This window comes from Rana temporaria, chromosome 2 (genome assembly GCF_905171775.1).
Source record: "Rana temporaria chromosome 2, aRanTem1.1, whole genome shotgun sequence".
In the NCBI taxonomy this organism is placed as follows: domain Eukaryota; kingdom Metazoa; phylum Chordata; class Amphibia; order Anura; family Ranidae; genus Rana; species Rana temporaria.
This window is the reverse complement of record NC_053490.1, coordinates 35,488,913-35,514,568: the sequence shown is the minus strand read 5'-3', so window position 1 is coordinate 35,514,568 and position 25,656 is coordinate 35,488,913. Positions and strand designations below refer to the sequence as shown.

The 25,656-nt window shown below is 45.6% G+C and overlaps 1 protein-coding gene across 2 annotated transcripts in view; it reads left to right on the top strand.

Moving 5' to 3' along the window:
- ARHGEF17 (Rho guanine nucleotide exchange factor 17) overlaps nt 1–25,656 on the top strand; it is a 394,561-nt gene that overhangs the window by 342,377 nt on the left and 26,528 nt on the right. For both annotated transcript variants that reach the window (XM_040340055.1, XM_040340054.1), the window contains exons 12-15: nt 3,218–3,431; nt 8,400–8,473; nt 11,742–11,935; nt 23,403–23,656. In XM_040340055.1, the coding sequence (XP_040195989.1) occupies nt 3,218–3,431; nt 8,400–8,473; nt 11,742–11,935; nt 23,403–23,656 (736 nt within the window). The remainder of the gene's footprint in view (nt 1–3,217; nt 3,432–8,399; nt 8,474–11,741; nt 11,936–23,402; nt 23,657–25,656) is intronic.

The following is a 25,656-nucleotide window of genomic DNA, read 5'->3' as shown; positions in this document are numbered from 1 at the left end:
CAGCCCCGGCATCCTTTCAGACATGCCTGTGCCTGAATGCTCTTTGGCAACCGCTGCGGCTGCTATGCTTGCACGACATTACCGGTGTCCCTCCGTATGTGCATGTGCCTAGCTTGCCTTTGTTGACCGCCATGCTTCTATGCTTGCACGGCGTCCCTCTAACATGCCCTAAACTCTCTTGGGCCACGGGTTGGACACACCTGACTTATAACTTCCTAGGAGTGTGTGTGTGGCCCTTTTTATGAGCAAATCCCCTTCTGCTTAGTTAGAATTTATTTTTGTCATGTGAATCGGCCTGAAGTGAGCCAACCGTTGATGGTAACCGGCCCGTGCAGATGATTCCATATACAAACACTTCTAAGTGCTTCCTCCATATGTAAATACTTCCTTCTATCTGTCACAAGGGCAGATAAACAAGTCGTCTGTTTTGCTCGCTAACTGTTATAGAACAGCGTAGAGCAACACGGGTCAAAAACATAATTAGGTTTTCGTCTAATTCCGGCGTACACCACCGCGTCTAGACACAGCCAGAAAAACACATAACAAGCATGGTGTTGTCAGAGAAGATAAAAAAACAAGGTAGATCAGTTCTTCATGGGATTTGCTATATTGAAACATAGCGTGACAAATATAAAGATTAAAGCTGGCCATACATGGATGGAAATTCCTCCTGGTCAGCAGAGACCAGTTGAATTTCAATCCATGTATGGGGACTGAGGATGTATAACTGCCCCGCTGGGTTTTCTCTGCTCAATCAGTGCAGCAGGCTATAGTCGGCAGCACTGATCTGTGTATTTTGATGGCGGGGAGGCTTCCCCCATTAACATTGCGTGTGTGGATTGGTGAATTGAGTCAGTATTTGTTGTTAAACCTACTGGTTGAATGAAAACAACTGTGTCATCTATGGGCTGCTTTACTTTGTGTCCAGTGTAGGAGTACATATACACAAGTTAAAGTTTTATACACATGGAAGTGGGTAAAGTGTCACTCTTTCGAGACCTTTCCCCACAAGTGCTTCCATGGCTAGTCGTATGTTAGGAGCCATTATATATATATATATATATATATATATATATATATATATATATATATATATTGTAAACATTGGGGGTTTAACTCAATGGTAAATGCGTTTTTTAGCGAGTCCACAGCAGTCAGATGTTAGGTTTGAGGGCATGGCAGCCCATTTTTATTTAAAAGGCAAAAATAAACAGTTCACACACAGGATTCCCACGCAGGGGTTCTTCTCCAGTAATGTTCATAGAAAGAAAAATACCAAGCCTCCTGGCTCCCAGGCTCACTCAGCCTTGCAGTACCTGCAATGCCTGGCCCACTCCTGGCCTCAACAGGATTCTCCATCTCACTGTCTCCCAGACTTCCAGACTTCCTCCAGCCCCTTTGGACTCGCTAGCCACCTCAGGTCTACCAGCCTTCCCAGTCCGCCAGGCACGAAGTCCCCCCACACCAGGGATGTAGTCTTCCACAGACAGACAGCTTTCGGCTGGGTTCACACTACTACACTACTTTCATCCTACTTTGCTCTGTGTTCAATGTTTCCCTATGAGAGCGTCTTGTAGCGTCCTACACAAGTCGGTCCGACTTTGAAAATGCTCCCTGTACTACTTTTGGTCCTACATTGATCCTACTTCAGGCCCATTGAATATCATTGAAGTCGGACCAAAGTAGTATCCTGTTCATGAAAGTAGGATGGATGTAGGACCAATGTAGGATAAATGTAGGACCAATGTAGCAGAGCAAAGTAGGATGAAAGTAGTGTAGTAGTGTGAACCCAGCCTTCCACACACACTGGCCCAGATTCAAGAAGCACTTGCCCCCGCACAACCATAGTTGCGCGGCGCAAGTGCTTACTTGCTCCGGTGTAACGAGTGCTCCTGATTCAGGAACCTCGTTACACCGAATGCAGCCTAGGATGTGATAAACATAAGCCTCCTTATGCCTTCACATCCCAGGCTGCATTCTTGCGTTGGCCGCTAGGGGGCGCGGCCTTTGTGATCGGCGTGTAGTATGCAAATTGCATACTACCACCGATTCACAAAAGTTGCGCGGGCCCTGCCTACGCAAGGTACGGAGTTTCCGTACGGCGCCTTTAGCATAAGGTTGCTCCTGCTAATAGCAGGCGCAGCCAATGCTAAAGTATAGCTGCGCCTCCCGCTCGCGACGTTCAAATTTAACGTCGTTTACGTAAGTGAACCGTGAATGGCGCTGGACGCCATTCACGTTCACTTACAAGCAAATGACGTCCTTGCGACGTCATTTGCCGCAATGCACGTCGGGAAAGTTTCCCGACGGAGCATGCGCTGTTCGCTCGGCGCGGGAGCGCGCCTAATTTAAATGATTCCCGCCCCCGGCGGGATCATTTACATTAGGCAGCCTTGCGCCCGGCTGCTTAGCATATTGCCCGCGCAATTTACGGAGCAACTGCTCCGTGAATCGCGGGCAAAGCGCAATATTTGCGTGGGCGCAGAGAAAAAAAATTTGCTCTTTGCCCACGCAAATATTGCGCGATTCTACTTGAATCTGGGCCACTGTCTTGAACCAGCAGACAGCTGCACACACTCCACCTTCCTCTCCACTCTGTTCTCACCAGTCCCTGATTATATTGGCTGTTTTCACCTGAGCACCCAACCTGCTGGCTATTCCCAAGACCTGGACACAGGGCCGGAGATCCCATCCCGCCCAAGTCTCTGCAGGATCTCCAAACCACACAGCCCCATTCAAACTCTCCGTTTTAAAGTTATGCTGTGAAGTTCTGCAGTCCACTGACGTGCAGACTCTGTGTCCGTTTTTGCTGCGTTTTTATGGTGACCGGGACCCTCACTATTACAATATATATATATATATAATTTTATTAAATTTTCTTCTCTGTTGTTGCTAAAGGAAGAATTCTGGGACAAAGGGACAGAGCTTCTTGAAAGCTCACCCCCCCCCCCCCCCCATTCACTTATACTTGCCTCCCTGCAACACCCATTACACAGGCATGGTCCACACTGTTGTCACCATCGGGAAACTCGCCCTAAGAAATGCCATGCAAACTGAAAGTGGATGCAGAGCGGCCACAGAAGATCAGCAACAATGAGATGCAAAAGCAAATAAAATAACGTTTAAAAAAAGAAAACATCCAGTTAGCATTTACTTTATTGGTTAACAGCATACTTACTGTATTTCCCTTTTGTGCAATACATTCTTGTTTTGGCAGAGCCTTGATGATGTCATCAAAGACATGATGGCCTCTGTGCATCGCGAGCTGGCGGAGAAGCAGTCCCTCTCCTACTCGATGTCATTCCCACCAAACAAAGTGGAGTTGACCACCACCAAGGCTGATGGCACCGATTCCTTCATATTCGAATTCAGCAGTCCAGACGCCAGGCTGCACTTCGAGCAAGGCTTCGAGGAGGCCAAGAAGAAGCTGGGTAATTCATAGTACTCTACACAAACCATATAGAGGGTGGTAAACATGTTTTCTAATAGAACCATTCCCACCAATTCAGTGTTTGGTGGAATCCTTTATAATTGTGTGTCATAGGTTGTCTTACTAGCCCATTCTCCCACCTACTTCTACTCCTTTTGGATGCACTCCCTTGCCGAATTTATTCATGTGCTGGAGCCCTTAGAAATGCCTGATACTTCTGGATATAGAGGAGCATGCAACCCCCTCCTCTTACAACCAGTAGGAAGTTCTAAGTCCTGAGCGGCCAATTGCCAGCCTCAAGAAAGTCACTATGCTATGTAAAGTTCCAATATGAAGCTTACACAAGGATTATAATCAGGGCTCCAGCAGTCTAACAGAATGCTGAGGTTTGGCTAGCAAGAAAACCTTTTATATTTACCTGAGCAAAGTTGTATACTTTTAGCCAGATTCAGAGACGTTTACGCCGGCGTATCAGTAGATACGCCGTCGTAACTCTGAATCTGCGCCGTCGTACATTTAAGAGTATTCTCAAATTGAGATACACTTAAATGTAGCTAAGATACGACTGCCTGCGCCGTCATATCTTGCCGGCCGCTAGGGGCGTGAACGCTGATTTACGCCTAGAATGCGTAAATCAGAGAGATACGCCTATTCGCGAACGTACGCTTGCACGTCGCAGTAAAGATACGCCGTTTACGTAAGGCGTTTTCCGGCGTAAAGTTAGTCGAACAAAAAGCTGGCCTAGCCAATGTTAAGTATGGACGTCGTTCCCGCGTCGAATTTTGAAATTTTTACGTTGTTTGCGTAAGTCGTTCGTGAATGGGGCTGGACGTAATTTACGTTCACGTCTAAACCAATACGTCCTTGCGGCGTACTTTGGAGCAATGCACACTGGGATATGTCCACGGACGGCGCATGCGCCGTTCGTTAAAAACGTCAATCACGTCGGGTCACGAGTCATTAACATAAAACACGCCCCCCTGTTCCTCATTTGAATTAGGCGCGCTTACGCCGGCCCATTTACGATACGCCACCGTAACTTAGGAGGCAAGTGCTTTGTGAATACAGCACTTGCCTCTCTGACTTACGGCGGCGTAGCGTATATGCGATAAGCTACGCCGCCTCAAAGTTAAGCCAGTCTTTCTGAATCTGGCTATTTATTATCTTTAAGGCCCCTTTCACACTTGTGCGACTTGGAACTGAAAAGTTGCATGACAAGTCGTACCCTATGATTTCCAATGAGTACCATTCATGTGTGCGACTTCAAGTTGCAGAAACTTCAAAGTAGTCCCTGTACTACTTTGGTCTGACTTTGATGTGACTTGAGGTCCATAGATCTGAAGATTACAAAGGCATTGCTTCAAGTCCCGTCAAAATCGCATCAAAGATACGGCAAAGTCCCGCGACTAATAATTTGCACAAGTGTGAAAGGGGCCGAAAACTCAACTGAACTTCAGTTCAAATTATCTAAATATTTTCCAGGCATATCAACACACGAGATGTGCAAAGTATTACAGTTAAAAGCCTTAGTCAAAAAGCCTGTTCTGTCAACATGATGCAAAAAAAAGGCCGTTGCTCTCTTTGTGAAATCAGCAGTCTCTCTGCAAAGGCCCTATAGCTCTGCTATCAGCAGGGAGCATTAACTTTGCTAATTGCACAGCTTTAGGTTTGACTTGGCAAGACGGTATGTTGGACCTCTGCAGAGAGGCCATTGCTTTCACACAGATAGCAAGGGTTCTCTACAGCAGAGTGCTGGCAGGGAACAGGCTTTTCCTTTTCACGCTGTGGCTGCTTTCTAAAGCAAAATGAACTGTAAGTCTTTGCATTTCTTTTGTTTTAATGCACCTGGAATGTATTTATCTGATTTGAACTAAAAATTGAATTGGGCTTTAACTACTGATCTTAATTCTGTGCAGAAGAAAGAGAGGGAAGGTAGAAGACACTTCGGAGAGCAGAGGAAGAGCAGGTGGATCAAATTCCTGCATTACTAATATATTACAAATGGATAGAACTCATAGTAACCCACCCTCCCTTTCAAATTTCTAAATGAACTGACAGACCTCAGATGCAGACTTGTAGCTTTTTATCTGCTGCGACTTGTGCAGCTCCGGCCAGTGATAAGATGTTGTGGTGCTCCATAATCCAAATCTACACGCTTGTACCAGGCATGGCCATTGAAAGCAGTAGGTGTCCTGTACGTAGCTTGACACCAACATTAGAAGCCCATTCTATCCTAGAGCTTCAAACTTTCTTAGGTTAGGTTTACTGGGCCAGATTCACGTAGAAGTGCGGCGGCGTAACGTATCGTAGATACGTTACACCGCCGCAAGTTTTCATCGCAAGTGCCTGATTCACAAAGCACTTGCAATGAAAACCTACGCTGGCGGCCTCCGGCGTAAGCCCGCGTAATTTAAAGGGGCGTGTGCCATTTGAATTAGGCGCGCTCCCGCGCCGGACCTACTGCGCATGCTCCGTTTCGAAATTCCCGCCGTGCTATGCGCGAAGTGACGTCATTTTTTCGAACGGCGACGTGCGTAGCGTACTTCCGTATTCCCGGATCGTCTTACGCAAACGACGTGGATTTTTAAATTTCGACGCGGGAACGACGGCCATACTTTATACAGCACATACGTGTGCTGTGTAAAGTTAGGGCACCCAAAACGACGACTAAATTTGCGACGGGAAACTAGACTAGTAGCGAACGTGAAAAACCGTTGTGGATCGCCGTAACTCCTAATTTGCATACCCGACGCTGGTTTACGACGCAAACTCCCCCCAGCGGCGGCCGCGGTACTGCATCCTAAGATCCGACAGTGTAAAACAATTACACCTGTCGGATCTTAGGGATATCTATGCGGAACTGATTCTATAAATCAGTCGCATAGATACTCTGAGAGATACGACGGAATATCTGAGATACTCCGTCGTATCTCATTTGTAAATCTGGACCACTGTCCTTAAGACTTTATTGGGGCTGGAGGTGTGGAAGTAGGAAATCCCCTGGGGTCAGTGGGAGTAAAAAAGTTAAATGGTGCCTGTAGTCATCAGAAGAAGGAATAGTGCCCCATCATTGGTATTAGAGGGAGGGATAGTGCCATAATTATTTATATCAGTGATAGGAATCATCATTAGTGTCAGTGGAAGGGCCAGGCCTGGCCATTGAGAGCAATAGGTGTCCTGTACCTAGCTGGACACCAACCACACATGCCCATTGTGTCCTAGAGCAGGGTTCTCCAAACTTTTCAAACAAAGGACTGGTTTACTGTCTTCCAGACATTAGGGATGCCGAACTGGCTAGTAGAAGTAAAAAATGTCCCGGAACCAGTGGGAGTAAAATAAATAAATATAGTGGGGTAGATTCAGGTAGCTTTTACGGCGGCGTATCTCCAGATACGCCGCCGTAATTTCAAATCTGCGCCGGCGTATAGTTACGCCGATTCTCAAAGGCAGATACGCTAAAAAATAGGCTTCCTCCGCCGACGTAACTTGAATGCGGCGGCGTAGAATTGTGTGCAATATTACGTTGGCCGCTAGGGGCGCTTCCGTTGTTTTCGGCGTAGAATATGCAAATTACCTAGATACGCCGATTCACAAACGTACGTACGGCCGGCGCAATTTATTTACGTCGTTTACGTTAGGCTTTTTCGGCGTAAGGTTGTTCCTGCTATTAGGAGGCGCAGCCAATGTTAAGTATGGACGTCGTTCCCGCTTCGAAATTAGAATTTTTTACGTCGTTTGCGTAAGTTGTTCGCGGATAGGGCTGGACGTAATTTACGTTCACGTCGAAACCAATACGTCGTTGCGGCGTACTTGGGAGCAATGCACACTGGGATATGTACACGGACGGCGCATGCGCCGTTCGTAAAACACGTCAATCACATCAGGTCATCACACATTAGCATAAAACACGCCCCCCTTCCACATTTGAATTACGCAGGCTTACGCCGGCCCCATTTATGCTACGCCGCCGCAACTTACGGAGCAAGTGCTTTGTGAATACTGCACTTGCTCCTGTAAGTTACGGCGGCGTAGCGTAAATACGATACGCTGCGCCGCCGTAAGAAGAAGCGCAGGTACATGAATCTAGCCCAGTGCCTGTAGTCAGTAGTAGAAGGAATAGTACCCGTCATTGGTATTAGTGGGAGGAATAGTGCCTAATTATTTACATCGGTGGGAGGAATTATGCCCTATTTCTGGCATCATTGGAAGGAATAGCGTCCCATCATTGGTGTCAGTGGAAGGAAAAATGCCTCATTGTTGTCAGTTTGGTCCAGGGGGTGTGGAGGGGCTAGGGGAAGGAGGTTGAATTCATTGAGGTGGGCTGGGATGCTGGGTTGCCATTTCCATTTGTATTTTGAATTTTTGTAATAAACTTAGAGTAGCCATAAGTTGGTGTCATTGTCCTACTTTCTTTTTCTTTCTTAGAGAGGAATGGTTCCCCACTGTTAGTGTCACTGGTAGAAATAGTGCCCCGAGGGCTGGATAAAGGCAAGCAAAGGGCCACAGTTTGGAGACCACTGACCTAGAGGAAGAACTGGCTCATGCATGTGACTTTGGAGTACAGATCTACACATTGCTCTGTGCTGGACAGGCCTCAGCAGTACAAAGCTATGTTTCTGCATCTGAATTCTTTGCGTTTTCTAGGAGTTTGATCTGTAGAGAAAGGATGGGCAACAACGCCACATGCCTGCGCCCACCAGGAAGCTTACACTGTGCAGTGCTAATCACAGGCAGTGAGACATTTCCCAGGGATCAGGAAATGTCTCGCTGTCTGTGATTAGTGCTGTGGAGTGTCAGCTTCCTGGCGGGCTCGGGCAGGTGGAGCTGTGAACACGCCTGAGCCCAACCTTACTATAGAGTAGGGGAGGATGTTTTGGATATAAATACACAGAAAAGAGATTAGTGGCACTTTAAAAAAAAAAAAAAAAAGATCTTCCCCAAATTTCTGATTCTCTTCTTCTCTTCATAGCTACCAGCAAGAACCGCCTAGACCCAGAATTCCTGAAGGCCATCCCCATCATGAAGACACGCAGCGGGATGCAGGTGAGGCTGGAGAAAATCTATGTATTTTTATTCTTACTACTTTTTCCTTTCATGGTTTTTTGTTTTTGTTTTTTTTTAAGTACAAATATCAGTCCATAAATGGGATCAATTCAGCTGCAGATTTTCCCCTCATCTCTGTCAGATTCAGACATGAGCAATATACAGGTGTAGATGTATTTAGAATTCAGAGACCAGTTACTGATGATGTCTTTCGTTCAGGCTTAGTGTGTCATCATTGTAGGACCTTCCCTAGTGTCAGTGTGTCATTATTGTAGGACCTTCCCTAGTGTCAGTGTGTCATTATTGTAGGACCTTCTCCTAGTGTCAGTGTGTCATTATTGTAGGACCTTCCCTAGTGTCAGTGTGTCATTATTGTAGGACCGTCCCTAGTGTCAGTGTGTCATTATTGTAGGACCTTCCCTAGTGTCAGTGTGTCATTATTGTAGGACATTCCCTAGTGTCAGCGTGTCATCATTGTAGGACCTTCTCCTAGTGTCAGTGTGTCATTATTGTAGGACCTTCCCTAGTGTCAGTGTGTCATTATTGTAGGACCTACCCTAGCGTCAGTGTTTCATTATTGTAGGACCTTCCCTTGTGTCAGTGTTTCATTATTGTAGGATCTTCCCTAGCGTCAGTGTGTCATTATTGTAGGACCTTCCCTTGTGTCAGTGTTTCATTATTGTAGGACCTACCCTAGCGTCAGTGTTTCATTATTGTAGGACCTTCCCTTGTGTCAGTTTTTTCATTATTGTAGGATCTTCCCTAGTGTCAGTGTGTCATTATTGTAGGACCTTCCCTAGTGTCAGTGTGTCATTATTGTAGGACCTACCCTAGCGTCAGTGTTTCATTATTGTAGGACCTTCCCTTGTGTCAGTGTTTCATTATTGTAGGATCTTCCCTAGTGTCAGTGTGTCATTATTGTAGGACCTTCCCTAGTGTCAGTGTGTCATTATTGTAGGACCTTCTCCTAGTGTCAGTGTGTCATTATTGTAGGACCTTCCCTAGTGTCAGTGTGTCATTATTGTAGGACCGTCCCTAGTGTCAGTGTGTCATCATTGTAGGACCTTCCCTAGTGTCAGTGTGTCATTATTGTAGGACCTTCCCTAGTGTCAGTGTGTCATTATTGTAGGACCTTCTCCTAGTGTCAGTGTGTCATTATTGTAGGACCTTCCCTAGTGTCAGTGTGTCATTATTGTAGGACCGTCCCTAGTGTCAGTGTGTCATTATTGTAGGACCTTCCCTAGTGTCAGTGTGTCATTATTGTAGGACATTCCCTAGTGTCAGCGTGTCATCATTGTAGGACCTTCTCCTAGTGTCAGTGTGTCATTATTGTAGGACCTTCCCTAGTGTCAGTGTGTCATTATTGTAGGACCTACCCTAGCGTCAGTGTTTCATTATTGTAGGACCTTCCCTTGTGTCAGTGTTTCATTATTGTAGGATCTTCCCTAGCGTCAGTGTGTCATTATTGTAGGACCTTCCCTTGTGTCAGTGTTTCATTATTGTAGGACCTACCCTAGCGTCAGTGTTTCATTATTGTAGGACCTTCCCTTGTGTCAGTTTTTTCATTATTGTAGGATCTTCCCTAGTGTCAGTGTGTCATTATTGTAGGACCTTCCCTAGTGTCAGTGTGTCATTATTGTAGGACCTACCCTAGCGTCAGTGTTTCATTATTGTAGGACCTTCCCTTGTGTCAGTGTTTCATTATTGTAGGATCTTCCCTAGTGTCAGTGTGTCATTATTGTAGGACATTCCCTAGTGTCAGCGTGTCATCATTGTAGGACCTTCTCCTAGTGTCAGTGTGTCATTATTGTAGGACCTTCCCTAGTGTCAGTGTGTCATTATTGTAGGACCTACCCTAGCGTCAGTGTTTCATTATTGTAGGACCTTCCCTTGTGTCAGTGTTTCATTATTGTAGGATCTTCCCTAGTGTCAGTGTGTCATTATTGTAGGACCGTCCCTAGTGTCAGTGTGTCATTATTGTAGCACCTTCCCTAGTGTCAGTGTGTCATTATTGTAGGACCTTCCCTAGTGTCAGTGTGTCATTATTGTAGGACCTTCCCTAGTGTCAGTGTGTCATTATTGTAGGATCTTCCCTAGTGTCAGTGTGTCATTATTGTAGGACCTTCCCTAGCGTCAGTGTGTCATTATTGTAGGACCTTCCCCAGTGTCAGTGTGTCATTAGTGTAGGATCTTCCCTAGTGTCAGTGTTTCATTATTGTAGGGCCTTCCCTAGTGTCAGTGTTTCATTATTGTAGGACTGTCCCTAGTGTCAGTGTGTCATTATTGTAGGACCTTCCATGTGTCAGTGTGTCATTATTGTAGGATCTTCCCTAGTGTCAGTGTGTCATTATTGTAGGACCTTCCCTAGCGTCAGTGTGTCATTATTGTAGGACCTTCCCCAGTGTCAGTGTGTCATTATTGTAGGATATTCCCTAGTGTCAGTGTGTCATTATTGTAGGACCTTCCCTAGCGTCAGTGTGTCATTATTGTAGGACCTTCCCTAGTGTCAGTGTGTCATTATTGTAGGACCGTTCCTAGTGTCAGTGTGTCATTATTGTAGGACCTTCCCTAGTGTCAGTGTGTCATTATTGTAGGATCTTCCCTAGTGTCAGTGTTTCATTATTGTAGGACCTTCCCTAGTGTCAGTGTGTCATTATTGTAGGACCTTCCATGTGTCAGTGTGTCATTATTGTAGGATCTTCCCTAGTGTCAGTGTTTCATTATTGTAAGACTGTCCCTGCCTGGAGTCAGTGTGTCGTCATTGTGGGATATTTTGTTCTTTTACACATACATAGTTGTAGTGGATGGATTATATTGCTGGTTGATCCCAGTATCATATTATGTTATTCCACATAGATTTCTGACAAGATGATCACCTCTGTTTTAGGATCTTAATAGGCAACTTTTTCATATATCACAGAGGTACAAATCTGCATTAAAATTTCAAATGATATTTGTTTTATCACTTCACTTTAAAGTGAACTAATACTATTTATTTAGGGTTAGTTGGTATATTTAAATGTTGAATATATCTCTCACCTTTGGGCTTTTTCAGGAAAACTCTGTAAAGAGCAATGGTGAAGGTTAATGCAGAACCCATAGCAACCAATCAAATGTAATAATATATCAATCTGTTAGTAGTTAAGTGAAATGTGATTGGTTACCATTAGTGGATTGCCAATCCTTATTTGGGGGGGGTTGATTTGCTGGATAGATCTGAATGTCTTTTCATATATTGCCTCACTGACCTTGCTCCTTGTCCCCACAGTTCTCATGCGCCTCCCCCAGTCACAGCAGTTCAGACAATGTCCATGAGGTCTGGGTGTGTAACAGCGATGGATATGTGGGTCAAGTCTGCCTCCTCAGCATCAGAAACGAGCCAACGGTAGAGGCCTGTATCGCGGTGTGCTCCGCCCGAATCCTGTGCATCGCTTCTGTGCCCGGACTGAAGAGGAACTACAGGTATGTCGGATCCATGGTTGAAAGAGTAGTAATCACAATAAAACATACGGGTTGATTTACTAAAACTAGAAAGTGCAATATCTGGTGCAGCTGTGCACAGTAGCCAATTGGCTTCTAACTTTAGCTCATTCAATTAAGCTTTGACAACAACAACAAAAAAAACAGGTACCTGTTTGTTTTATTTGCAGAGCGGCATCAGATTTTGCACTCTCTAGTTTTAGTAAATCAACCCCATAGTGTGCTACATTCGTCAGACGTGAATCAAGTCTTTCCCTATATTCAACTGCAATCAAGTCTTTCTATATATCCACTTAAGGACCGCCTCCTGCACATTTACGTTGGCAGAATGGCATGGCTGGGCACATGCACGTACGTACCTGTAGGTCCCCTTTGAGTGCCCAGCTGTGGGTCCGAAGCTCTGTGACCGCGCCCGCGGACCCGATCGCCGCCGGTGTCCCGCGATCGGTCACAGGAGCTGAAGAACGGGGAGAGGTGTGTGTAAACACACCTTCCCCGTTCTTCACAGTGGCAATGTCATTGATCGTCTGTCCCCTGATATAGGGAAAGGCGATCAGTGACGTCACACGTCCACCCCCGCCCCCTACAGTTAGAAACTCATATGAGGTCATACAATAACCCCTACAGCGCCCCCTAGTGGTTAACTCCTAAACTGCAATTGTCATTTTCACAGTAAACCGTGCATTTTTATAGAACTTTTTGCTGTGAAAATGACAATGGTCCTAAAAATGTGTCAAAATTGTCCGAAGTGTCCGCCATAATGCCGCAGTCACGAAAAAAATTCGATGATCGCCGCCATAAGTAGTAAAAAAAAATATTAATAAAAATGCCATAAAACTATCCCCTATTTTGTAAACGCTATAAATTTTGCGCAAACCAATCGTTAAACGCTTATTGCGTTTTTTTTTACCAAAAATAGGTAGAAGAATACTGTGAAGGATGTCAGTGTAAATCTCCCTGCTTGGTTCATGTGTCACAAGCTATTGACATGTTAATGACCCTTCCTCAGCCAGCTCCCTAGTTCAAATGGTAATTGATTTATTGTGTGTGGGAAGGAGACCGGCCTTACTGTTTACAATGATTAGATAAGGGGCTCATGTTAATTATTCTGATTGCTTCATTGTGGTCAGGCTGTTACACCTAGTAATTAACTCCGCTGATGTCTTTATCTAAAGAAACATGTCTGCATGGTCGGCTCCGACTTGTCTCCTATAATCTGTATGGGAAACCCCACTGTGTGAGGGGGGCGTTCCTAACAGGCTGTAACCACATATAAGCTGAGTTTTTGTGTCAATAAAGTGTCTTGTTCCAGCAGTAAGCTTGTCTCATGTGTGGCTTTCTGGGCGATTCCAGGGATATCCCTCCTCGTGGAATATTGGGGTGATTGTCGTTATGGGAAGAAGGGAACGTTGACGGGGATATCATACCGATACCGTCACAATTGGTGGCAGCAGTGGGATTTTTCCCTTCTATTCCCCTTCACACCCGGATTCCAAGCAGACACTGGAAGAACTACTGGAAGTTCGTGGAAGGATCGCTAGCAACAAAAAACAGGTCAAATTGGTCTCAACCTGGGTACCGCCCACCAGCAGCAGCCCATTGTGTAGACTCGGCTTGGGATCTCCAGGAGCTGGGTCCGGAAGAACCATTGGGCACCCCTTACGAAGCCCTCATGGTACAATCTGTTATTACGGACAACAGGGAACACCATTGTCAGCTGGTCATGGGCGACCGCCATGAGCCGGAGGGGCCTTGGAGGGAGCTGGGCAGAAAGAGGCACCGCCAGCTACCCTCCAAGAAGAAGAGGTCCTGGAAGTCATATAACCAGCGGACCTGGGAGGAGAAGAAGCGACTGGAGGAGATGGAATCGCAGCGGGCGCCCCAGATGCGGGCCGAGATGTTCGCCAAGGGCCCACCGGTGGCCCCTTACACCACCACCCAGTTCCTGATGATGAAGGACCACGTGGAGAGCCTGCAGGACATGAGCAAGCAGGATCTGATCCGTGAGTACATAGAGCTGGAGGAGTGCATAAGCCGCATGGAGGAGGAGAACAACCACCTGAGGTCACAGCGGGCTGACCCCCCCAGGCTCCATGAACTGGAGATGGAGCTGGAGAAGCTCAAAGAGGAGAACCGGCGGCTGCGGAGGGAGCAGTGGGTGGCTGACCTTATGGGGCTCTGAGTCCCCTGCCCCCTCCCATAGCGGGACACCTAGACGGCGGCGCACAGACCCATTCGCTGTCTTCACACTGACTTCTGGTGACTTTGCAGATCGCACAAAGACTTGGGGACTGACCGGCGTGTGATCTGACGACCCGGTAGCATACCTGAGTCGGAAGCAGTTACCAATGGAGGTCAGTCACGCCAAACGGAGTTAACCTCGGACTAAAAGCTCTGAACCCGTCAACCCTACTGGACCAGGGAAGGTCCAACCGGGTTTGCCGGAGCAGGGAGAAAAAGGGGGGCCATTGTGAAGGATGTCAGTGTAAATCTCCCTGCTTGGTTCATGTGTCACAAGCTATTGACATGTTAATGACCCTTCCTCAGCCAGCTCCCTAGTTCAAATGGTAATTGATTTATTGTGTGTGGGAAGGAGACCGGCCTTACTGTTTACAATGATTAGATAAGGGGCTCATGTTAATTATTCTGATTGCTTCATTGTGGTCAGGCTGTTACACCTAGTAATTAACTCCGCTGATGTCTTTATCTAAAGAAACATGTCTGCATGGTCGGCTCCGACTTGTCTCCTATAATCTGTATGGGAAACCCCACTGTGTGAGGGGGGCGTTCCTAACAGGCTGTAACCACATATAAGCTGAGTTTGTGTCAATAAAGTGTCTTGTTCCAGCAGTAAGCTTGTCTCATGTGTGGCTTTCTGGGCGATTCCAGGGATATCCCTCCTCGTGGAATATTGGGGTGATTGTCGTTATGGGAAGAAGGGAACGTTGACGGGGATATCATACCGATACCGTCACAAATACGTATCGGCCTAAACTGAGAAAAAAACGTTTTTTTATATCTTTTTGGGGGGTATTTCTTATAGCAAAAAGTAAAAAATATAGATTTTTTTTCAAAATTGTCACTCTATTTTGTCAATTGTCAGTTAAAGCGACGCAGTGCCAACTCGCAAAAACTGGCCAGGTCCTTTACCTGCATAATGGTCCGGGTCTTAAGTGGATATTCTACTACACATACTGGATATAAATGTACATCTGGAAAGATTGAGCAGTTGCTGTCACTGAGAGCGTGAGGTGTCACACATACCTCTACCTTACAAATGTCTCACTCCAGCACTTTCCCAAAGTGGGTTTACAAATACAGTTTTCTCAAAGTTGCTATTTTGCATGGATAATAGAGGCAGCCTTGTGCCCCCTGTGTGGCAATATCTAGGCCACCCGATAGGTCAATCAGTAAGAACATGGGCATTGCATTGTTGGATAGGATGGGCCTATTGTCCTCTGTAAAGACATTACTGGAAGAAATCCAGGCTGCTGTGTGGCCACAAAATCCAACAAAAGAGGTATATAATGTAGGCCATAGCTGTTAGCTGTGTTATGTAATTATTCCCACAGGTTTGCTTTAAAGGATTACAGGCAGAAACAATCTTGTATGCAAAGAAGGCAACACTCAGTATCCATCTACCAATCTATAAGGAGTTAGGAGCTCAAAACTCGGGGGGCCCAAATTAGGTGTTGCCAGTAGCTAATTATTGTGCTCATTAGACCTAAAAAAGTAAAAAAAAAAAAAAAAAAAATGCCTGTTGCTATGCGGTCCCACAAAATCTGCCTTTGGAATCACCTAGGATTCTGACATCATCTCCCTCTAATGCTCCTGGGAAATGTGTGTCATCATTTCCCAGGATGCAGTGCGCTGTCCAATTATCACTCCCCATCCAAGACTTCCAGGAAAACTGGCCCAGATTCACAAAGGAGATACACCGTCGTATCTCTCAGAGTATCTATGCGACTGATTCATAGAATCAGTTACTCATAGATATCCCTAAGATCCGTCAGGTGTAATTGTTTTAAACTGTCGGATCTTAGGATGCAATACCGCGGCCGCCGCTGGGGGGAGTTTGCGTCGTAAACCAGCGTCGGGTATGCAAATTAGGAGTTACGGCGATCCACGACGGTTTTTCGCGTTCGCTACGTCGCCGCTAGTCTAGTTTCCCGTCGCAAAGTTAGTCGTCGTTTTGGGTGCCTTAACTTTAGACAGCAAACGTATTGCTGTCTAAAGTATGGCCGTCGTTCCCGCGTCGAAATTGAAAATTTCACGTCGTTTGCGTAACACGTCCGGGAATACGAAAGTACGCTACGCACGTCGCCGATCGCAAAAATTACGTCAGTTCGCGCAAAGCACGGCGGGAATTTGCAAACGGAGCATGCGCAGTAGGTCCGGCGTGGGAGCGCGCCTAATTTAAATGGTACCCGCCCATTCGATTTGGACCGCCTTGCGCCAGACGTATTTACGATACACCGCCGCAAGTTTCCAGGTAAGTGCTTTGTGGATCGGGCTCTAAAACTGAAAACTTGCGGCGGTGTAACGTAAACGGCTTACGTTACACGGGCGCAATTGTACCTGAATCTGGCCCTAAGTGCTTGTAGGCTTCACAATGCCCACAAGCAAAATGACAACGGTGTAGACATAGTTTTATAAACCATCTTTTTTTAATATCTATGCGGATCGGCGGCGGATTGTAAAATAGTAAGTGACCGGATTTATATTATAAAAACGCAGGATGAAAGGACATACATTTAAAAAATGCTAATTGTTGTTGGAACTCCGCTTTAAAGTAAGGATCCCCTTCTTTTTTTTTGGTGGTTTGTTTGCTATTGCAGAGATTTCCCTTTACTTCTTCCAGGGGCTCAACAGGTTGTGAGAGGAAACCTCTACAAAGTGAGGGAAAACTCTCTCCTAGACAGTTGGGACTACAAGTGACAGGATTTCCTCCATGTTCCTGTTGTGGTAACAGCTGTAAAATTTAGGATTTCCCATCACCTTCTGTCCTAGGCACAACTGTCACCAGGACAAAGCGGTTAAATCTGCTTGATGGGACATAGACAGGGGCTCTAATGCTTACCCACTCCATTCAAAACTAAAATAAAAGTTTGGGTTTTAGATATATTAACCACTTCAGCCCCAGAAGTATTTACCCCTTTCCTGACTTTTTGCGATTCGGCAATGTGTCGCATTAACTGACAATTGCGCGGTCGTGCGACCCAAACAAAATTGACGTCCTTTTTTTTCCCACAAATAGAGCTTTCTTTTGGTGGCATTTGATCACCTCTGCGGTTTTTATTTTTTGCGCTATAAACCAAAAAAGAGCGACAATTTTGAAAAAAAAATGCTATTTTTTTTTTACTTTTTGCTATAATAAATATCCCTAAAAATATCTAAAAAAAATAATTTCTTTCTCAGTTTAGGCCGATATGTATTCTTGTACATATTTTTGGTAAAAAAATAAAAATAAGTGTATATTTATTGGTTTGCGCAAAAGTTATAGCGTCTACAAAATAGGGGATAGTTTTATGGCATTTTTATTATTTTTATTTTATTACTAATGGCGGCAATCTGCGACATTATGGCGGACACTTTTGACATTTTTTTGGAACCATTGTCATTTATACAGCGATCAGTGCTATAAAAATGCACTGATTACCATGTAAATGACACTGGCAGGGAAGGGCTTAAACACTAGGGGGCGATCAAGGAGTGTGTCCTAGGGAGTGATTCTAACTGTGGGGGGGGGGGGCTGGTCTCACTAGCACATGACAGAGATCACTGCTCCCGATGACAGGGAGCAGTAGATCTGTCATGTTGCTAGGCAGAACAAGAAAATTTCTTGTTTACATAGGCATCTCCCCGTTCTGCCGCTCCATGACACGATCGCGAGAGCCCAGCGGACATCGAGTCAGCGGGACCCATGGTCACCCTCATGGAGCACGCGGCGGGCGCGCGCCTACAATGCCACGATTTAAAGGGGACGTACAGGTACGTCCCTTTGTGCAGCCATGCCATTCTGCGTGAATAGTCGTGTGGCGGTCGGCAATCGGTTAAAGCCTAATGCAACAAAACAAAACAGAAAAAATGAGTGCAAGGGAAATAACATACAGTCAGCAGGATGTGTCCCTTGTGCATATAACTCTTCTTTTAGGTGAAATCCTCCTCTGTCCTTGCCCTGCCCCACCCAACCCCTGCTGCCGTAATCCTCCAGAGAGCCCAACTTTGCCCACCCTTTCCACCCAATCTGCTCTATTCATATAAGGAGCACCATAGTGTCTATGAATGAAACAGGATGTCTGAATTGAGGATGGGTGGATGATTGAAATGTCTGCCCCCCCCCCCCCTTTCATAGATACTGTCTCATTCATAGAAGCATTAATCAATGGATGGAAGAGGGTTTCATCTAAAAAAAGATGCATCAGCACAAGGGACACATCCTACTAACAGTGGCCCAGATTCAGGTACATTTGCGCTTTATTTGCAGAGGCACAGGGCAACGATTTAGCCCTGCGCCCATGCAAATATTTTGCACTGCCCTCGATTCACGGAGCAGTAGCTCCGTAAATTGCGAGGGCGCGCCGGCAAAATTGCCTGGTGTAAGCGCGGGCAATGTAAATGATCCCGCCGGGGGCGGGAATCATTTAAATTAGGCACGCTCCCACGCCGAGCATAGAGCGCATGCTCCGTCGGGAAACTTTCCCGACGTGCATTGCGGCAAATGACGTCGCAAGGATGTCATTTGCTTCAAAGTGAACGTGAATGGCGTCCAGCGCCATTCACGATTCACTTACGCAAACGACGTAGATTTTAAATATCGCGACGCGGGAACGTGGGTATCCTATAGCATTGGCTGCGCTTGCTATTAGGATGTGTAACCTTACGCGAAACCCGACGTACGCAAACTACGTAATTTGCGTACGCAGGGCTCGCGCAACGTTGTGAATCGGTGTTAGTATGCAATTTGCATACTATACACAGATCACAATGGGAGCGCCCCCTAGCGGCCAACGCAAGAATGCAGCCTAAAATCTGCGTGGCATAAGAGCCTTATGCCACGCAGATTTTAGGCTGCAGTCGGCGTAGCGATGTTCCTGAATCAGGAGCATTCGCTACGCCGGAGCAAGTAAGCAATTGCGCTGTGTAACCTATGGTTACACAGGCGCAATTGCTTCTTGAATCTGGCCCAGTATGTTCTGTTCCTTGTGCTGAGGTTTTTTTTATTTATTTATTTTTGGCTGCACTTAGGCTTTAGTTTACAAAGTCCATTTGGTTCCTTGAATTCCTTTTATACTATTTTTTTTTTTTCATTTAGCCAGTTCCAGCAGTTTGTCATTGTGTTTGTAGTAGGACTGCAGCCTCTTGTCACTGTGTTTTTAGCAGGACTGCAGCCTCTTGCAGCTTTTATGACATTCAGAACTCGCCAGCTGTGCAGGAACCAGTCAGGAATCATGGCAGGGAGGTCTTGCTATTGGAGTATCCAATGCATATAAGAAGCCAGGTACCGACCACCCCTCATCTTCTCCTATAACTAAACTATCACTCAGACAGACTGACCCTTTAACCCCCCTGGAGGTATTCCCGAGTCTGGCTCGGGGTGGAATTTCAGGACCAAAAGCGGTAACCCCAATCCAGACTCGGGATCGCCTCGCAGAGTCCACAGGCATGGTTTACTTACCTTGTCCCTGGATCCTGCGATGCCGCCGCGCTGTGTGATCGAGCTGTGTCTCCTTGTTCAATTCACAGTGCCCGTGTGCCGCCGAGCTCGTTATGGCGCACAGGGGCGGAGATCGGCACCAAGTTTAAAGTACGGTAAATACACACAATACATACAGTATACTGTAATATTATAGATTACAGTACTGTATGTACAAAATACACACCCCCCTTGTCCCTAGTGGTCTGCCCAGTGCCCTGCATGTTCTTTTATATAATAAAAACTGTTCTTTCTGCCTGGAAACTGGAGATTGTCCATAGCAACCAAAAGTGTCCCTTTATGTCAAAATTGGTTTAAGAACACCGATAATAAATTAGAATCACTTGTACAATTGAGCGATAGCAATATGTGGGGAAATTCGTCATCAAAAAAATGTAAAGTAATAATTTTTATTATTATTATATTATTTGTTATAATTATTTATTGTATTATAATTTTATGATTTTGTGTTTCAAATTTGATTATACCCGGGATGTCTACTGGACTCTTGTTTGGACAGATTTAAGTGAGTTATTTCTAAGGCCCCGTACACACGAGAGGATCCATCCGCTGAAAAATCTCAGCGGATCGGTTTCAGCGGATAGATCCCCTGGTGTGTACGTTCCAGCGGATATTTATCCGCGGAGATTTCCGATTTCCAGCAGATAAAAATTTGTTAGCATGCTAACAAATCTATCCGCTGGAATCGGCTCCAGCGGATCGATCCGGTGGTCTGTACAGACTCACCGGATCGATCCGTCCGAACCCGTCCCTCGCATGCGTCGTAATGATTCGACGCATGCGTGGAATTGCTTATATGACAGCGTCGCGCACGTCGCCGCGTCATCATCGCGGCGACGGCGCGACACGTCACCGCGGTGTAAATTCGGCACGGATTTCGATCCGATGGTGAGTACACTCCATCGGATCACAATCCTCAGAGGATTTATCCGCAGATACGGTCCGGCGGACCGCATCCGCGGATCAATCCTATCGTGTGTACCAGGCCTAAGAATTACAGGCCTACAATATAAAACGCCAAATTTCCATGCAAAATAATGGTACCGCTTTCAGCACCTAAAATCTGAATTAATCATACCACCAGGGAGGTTAAAAATACATATCAAAAATGTTTTGAAGAGCAGACAATGAGTGGACCATCATCTTCTGGAGATAAACATGGTGGGTTAGATTCAGGTAAATGTGCGCATTTTTTACGGAGGCGCAGCGCACCGTTTTGCCACTGCGCCTCCGTAAATTACCTGTGCTACGCTCGATTCACGGAGCAGTAGCTCCTTAAATTGCGTGGGCGCTCCTGAAAAATGCCCGGCGTAATCGTGCGTAATTTAAATGATCCCGTAGGGGGGCGTGGATCATTTAAATTAGGCGCGTTCCCGCGCCGAGCGTAGTGCGCATGCTCCGTCGGGAAACTTTCCCGACGTGCATGGCGGTAAATGACGTCGCAAGGACGTCATTTGCTTCAAAGTGAACGTGAATGGCGTCCAGCGCCATTCACGATTCACTTACGCATGGTTACGCAGACGCAATTGCTTTTTGAATCTACCCCGGGGTTTTTTGTCAGAGGAGTCAAGTTTCTTTGTGTGGTTTGCGGTGTCTGCATACATGATGGCATGATTTGGCCTGTTATGGTGACAGTGGCACTGAGGTTACCCCAGGAAGAACTCTGATTTACTGGGGATGGGAGGAATCCAGTGTCGAAAGACTTCAAGGATCGTCTTGTCCCGTCTGTGGGAAGATCCTCTCTATGTGGGGGGCAGTTTCAAAGGGCTCCGAGAGAGTTCTTGCTTCTAAACAGATGTTGACCACTATTAAGAGCTGTGTAGAAGCGGATGCATTGACAGAGACATGAATCAGAAAGTGGGTTGGGTAAGAGGGGACCCAAACCTTAGTCTGATCTAATAGTTTTTACTACACCCCCTGCAGCTGTCCTGTTATTTATGGTGCTCATAGACATAAAATGGCTTGACTGGGTGGTGATCCAATGTCTGGAAGACATTTCAAAGTAGTGCCCAGCAAGTGCTCCTGGGGCTTTAAAGGACCAGGCAGGTCTGTCTGCTCAGCTCTACCTTTCGTTGTCCTTTGCCTCTTGGAACTGAATTACTACTAATGGAGAAAATGGACAAAAAGACACTGGGGAGTTGATTTTCTAAAACTGGAGAGTGCAAAATCTGGTGCAGCTCTGCATAGAAACCAATCGACTTCTTCCAGGTTTTTTTTTTCAAAGCTTTGCCTTTTCAAAACAGCTGGGCATTTGGGCAAAGACGGGAACAATGAAAATTTCTGCAGATATTTTCTGGAATTTCTACATGCCTGTTCTATATACCTTTTTATGCCCTGTACACACGATCGGAAATTCCGACAAGAAAAGTCTGATGTGAGCTTTTGGACGGAAATTCTGACCGTGTGTATGCTCCATCGGACTTTTGCTGTCGGAATTTCCGCCAACAAAAGATTGAGAGCAGGTTCTCTATTTTTCCGATGGAAAAAATTCCTGTTGGAAATTCCGCTCGTCTGTATGCAATTACGTTGCACAAAAAAACACGCATGCTCAGAATCAAGTAGAAGGGCCAAACTGCCTATTGAACTTCATTGATCTCGGCTCGTTGTACGTCTTGTACGTCACCGCGTTCTTGACAGTCGGAATTTCAGACAAGATTTGTGTGACCGTGTGTATGCAACACAAGTTTGAGCCAACATTCTGTCGGAAAAAAAAACATGGTTTTCTTGTTGGAATTTCCGATCGTGTGTACGGGGTTGTAACGGTCACCACCGTTTACGACCTTCCATCAACCATGACAGCTTATCTGACACTCCAACAGGACCCGATCCATCCAATTTCCCAGAATAACCGAGACACACAGCCCTGGGTTCTGGTTTCAAATGAAAGACATCTTTAATGGTAACTTAGCTTTCTTATATACAGTACAACAGGTTAAAATAATCAAAGGAACAAAGAACTCTCCACCCCCAACATCACACACTGGGGGGGGCTTCAATACACCTTCAGATGGGCTAATTGCTAAACATTCCAGACATTTCAGCGCCGGTCTATAATTAACATGACCTAATCACTACACCTGAGAAGTCATATTCCTTTATTAATAGAATTCAAACAAAACACCATCACACAATGATTTCCCCTCAATCCACATCTTTAGACAGACGGTCTGTCTCCGACAGAAAGGTATTCACGCCTGATCATCAATAGGCTTTAAACAGTGTTATCACACGATGAAAGGTCTTTCAGGAGCCAGCCTCATTTAACAACTCAATAGCCTGGGCTACGCATTGAAAGAGTCATTCTATTGACTGGTAGGGTCAGAATAAACCAACACTTTGCAATATCTCAAGATCCTGTAATATGAGCTATCAGTAATGTCCCCTGTCCTGTAATTTCTGATATCATTTCTCAGTCACCCTATGGCCCTATTGGACATAAGGTGACCCTAGACATAAGACTCCTTGGTGACGCCGGTACAGGAGTACCCCTCATCCTTCCAAAGTCTGTTTGTCACTGGTCATTCCGTTACAGGGGTCTTAGCAGCTTTTCTTCTATTTTTTTTTCTTTTTTTTTAACCTGGGCTAAATGGGGCATCAAGACATGTGGGACTGTTTGAGTCATGCAGTTTCAAAGAAAGTGTTGTGATTACCTTGAATGCATTACTGAAAAGATGAAACAAGTTTTTATTAGATTTGGAAGGTATCTCAATAATAATGTCTTCTCCAATGCAGAGACAGGCCAGCAGCTCTGACCAACCAGAGGTCTGAGCGCCTCCCGCAGAACTCTCTGGATGAAGCGGCGTCCCAGCAGTGCCTCCATATCTCCATCTCCGGCTCGTCTCTGGAACTCTCCGAACACACAGACAGTGCCAGCCGGGATTTGGTGCCGTTCGATAGCGACGACACCGACGATGAGTCCTCTCCTAGCCCTTCGGGAACCCTCCAGAGTCAGGCCAGCCGCTCGACCATCTCCTCCAGCTTTGGCAGTAAGTTTTGCTTCACCTTGCTGCATCAAAAATGTTGTCATTCCCACTGTTTTCCAGTACGGGTTTTAGTCTGGTTGTTGCCATCAGGATACATTTGTTTAACCCTTACTATCTGCAATCTGTATATTAACCACTTCCATACCGGGCACTTACGCACCTTCCTGCCCAAGCCAATTTTCAGCTTTCAGCACTGTCGCACTTTGAATGACAATTGCGCGGTCGTGCTACACTGTACCCAAACAATTTTTTTATCATTTTGTTCCCACAAATAGAGCTTTCTTTTGGTGGTATTTGATCACCTCTGCGGTTTTTATTTTTTGCGCTATAAACAAAAGAAGAGTGACAATTTAAAAAAAAAAAACACTATTTTTTACTTTTTTATTTAATAAATATCAAAAAAAAAAATTAAAAAACTTTTTTTTCCCTCAATTTAGGCCGATACGTATTCTTCTACATATTTTTGGTAAAAAAAATCGCAATGATCATATATTGATTGGTTTGCGCAAAAGTTATAGCGTTTACAAAATAGGTGATAGATTTATGGCATTTTTATTTTATACATTTTTTTACTAGTATTGGCGGCGATTTTGCGATTTTTTTTTACTGTCACCGTGACATTGCGGCGAACACATCGGACACTTTTGACACGTTTTTGGCGCCATTCACATTTATACAGCGATTAATGCGATAAATATGCACTAATTACTGTATAAATGTGACTGGCATTCAAGGGGTTAACACTAGGGGGTGAGGGAGGGGTTAATATGTATACCTGTATTGTGTTCTAACTGTGGGGGAAGGGGGGTGACTGGGGGAGGTGACCGATCTATGTCCCTATGTACAAGAGACACAGATCGGTCTCCTCTGTCCCCTGACAGGACGTGGAGCTCTGTGTTTACACACAGAGCTCCACGTCCCTGCTCTGTCGTTACCGATCGCGGGTACCTGGCGGACATCGCGACCGCCAGGCACGCGCATCGGCATCTCGGGGACGCGCCGGGCGTGCTCGCGCGCCCCCCAGTGGCCGGTGGAATACAGGACGTCAATAGACGTCCTGTTGAATATTCAGAGTCACCGTGAAGCCGTCATTTGACGATGGCCCGGTGCTCAAGTGGTTAATGTTTTTTTTCAGCCTATGAACAGAGTAGGATTTCTTTTTTGACTAAATCAGCGTGCCAGACAAAAACCATATACAGTGGAACCTTGGATTACGAGCATAATTCCAGGAGAATTCTCGTAATCCAAAGCACTTGCATATCAAAGCGAGTTAATTCCGCATTGACTTCAGTGGCATGCAATACCGCATGTGGCCAGAGTTGGGGGGTGCCGGAGAGCCTCGTAAATGATCCGGGACAGCTCGGCTGACCTCGGAAAGGCTTGGAAACACCCGGGAACAGAGTATTTCCGAGCGGCTCCGGCGCCCCTGCACCTCAAGCCAAATGCGATACTGCACACCCCATAAGCTTGAATTCTACTCGTTTTGCGAGACAACACTTGCAAACCGAGTCAGAATAAAAAATAAAAAGTTGCTCGTCTTTCAAAATGCTCATTAACTGCGTTACTCGTAAACCAAGATTCCACTGTATGTTCTTTCAAATATGTATAAAAATGATTTAGGTATGCAAATTAGTCTTAGAGTTACTGTTAAAGCCCAACTGAACCTTCAGTTTGAATTGGCTAAATACATTCCAGGTGTTTCAAAAGAAAAAAAAATGTGCAAAGTTTCTTTTTACCTTTTTTTCAAAAAAGCCACAGCCACTGCTTTAGACCCCCTTCACACTGAGCATATGTGCCATTAGCGCTAACGCACCGCTATTTATTTATTTTTTGCCGCTTTTCAGTCACTAGTGGGGGTGTTTTTACCCCACACAAAGTTGAGTTTTTCTTCGATTTCAAATCGCTTTTAAGGCGCTTTAGATGCGCTGCCCATTCTTTGCAATGGGCAGGGCGTTTTGAGAGCGCTATTTACAATGGCCCGGATTCAGAGAGCAATTGCGCCT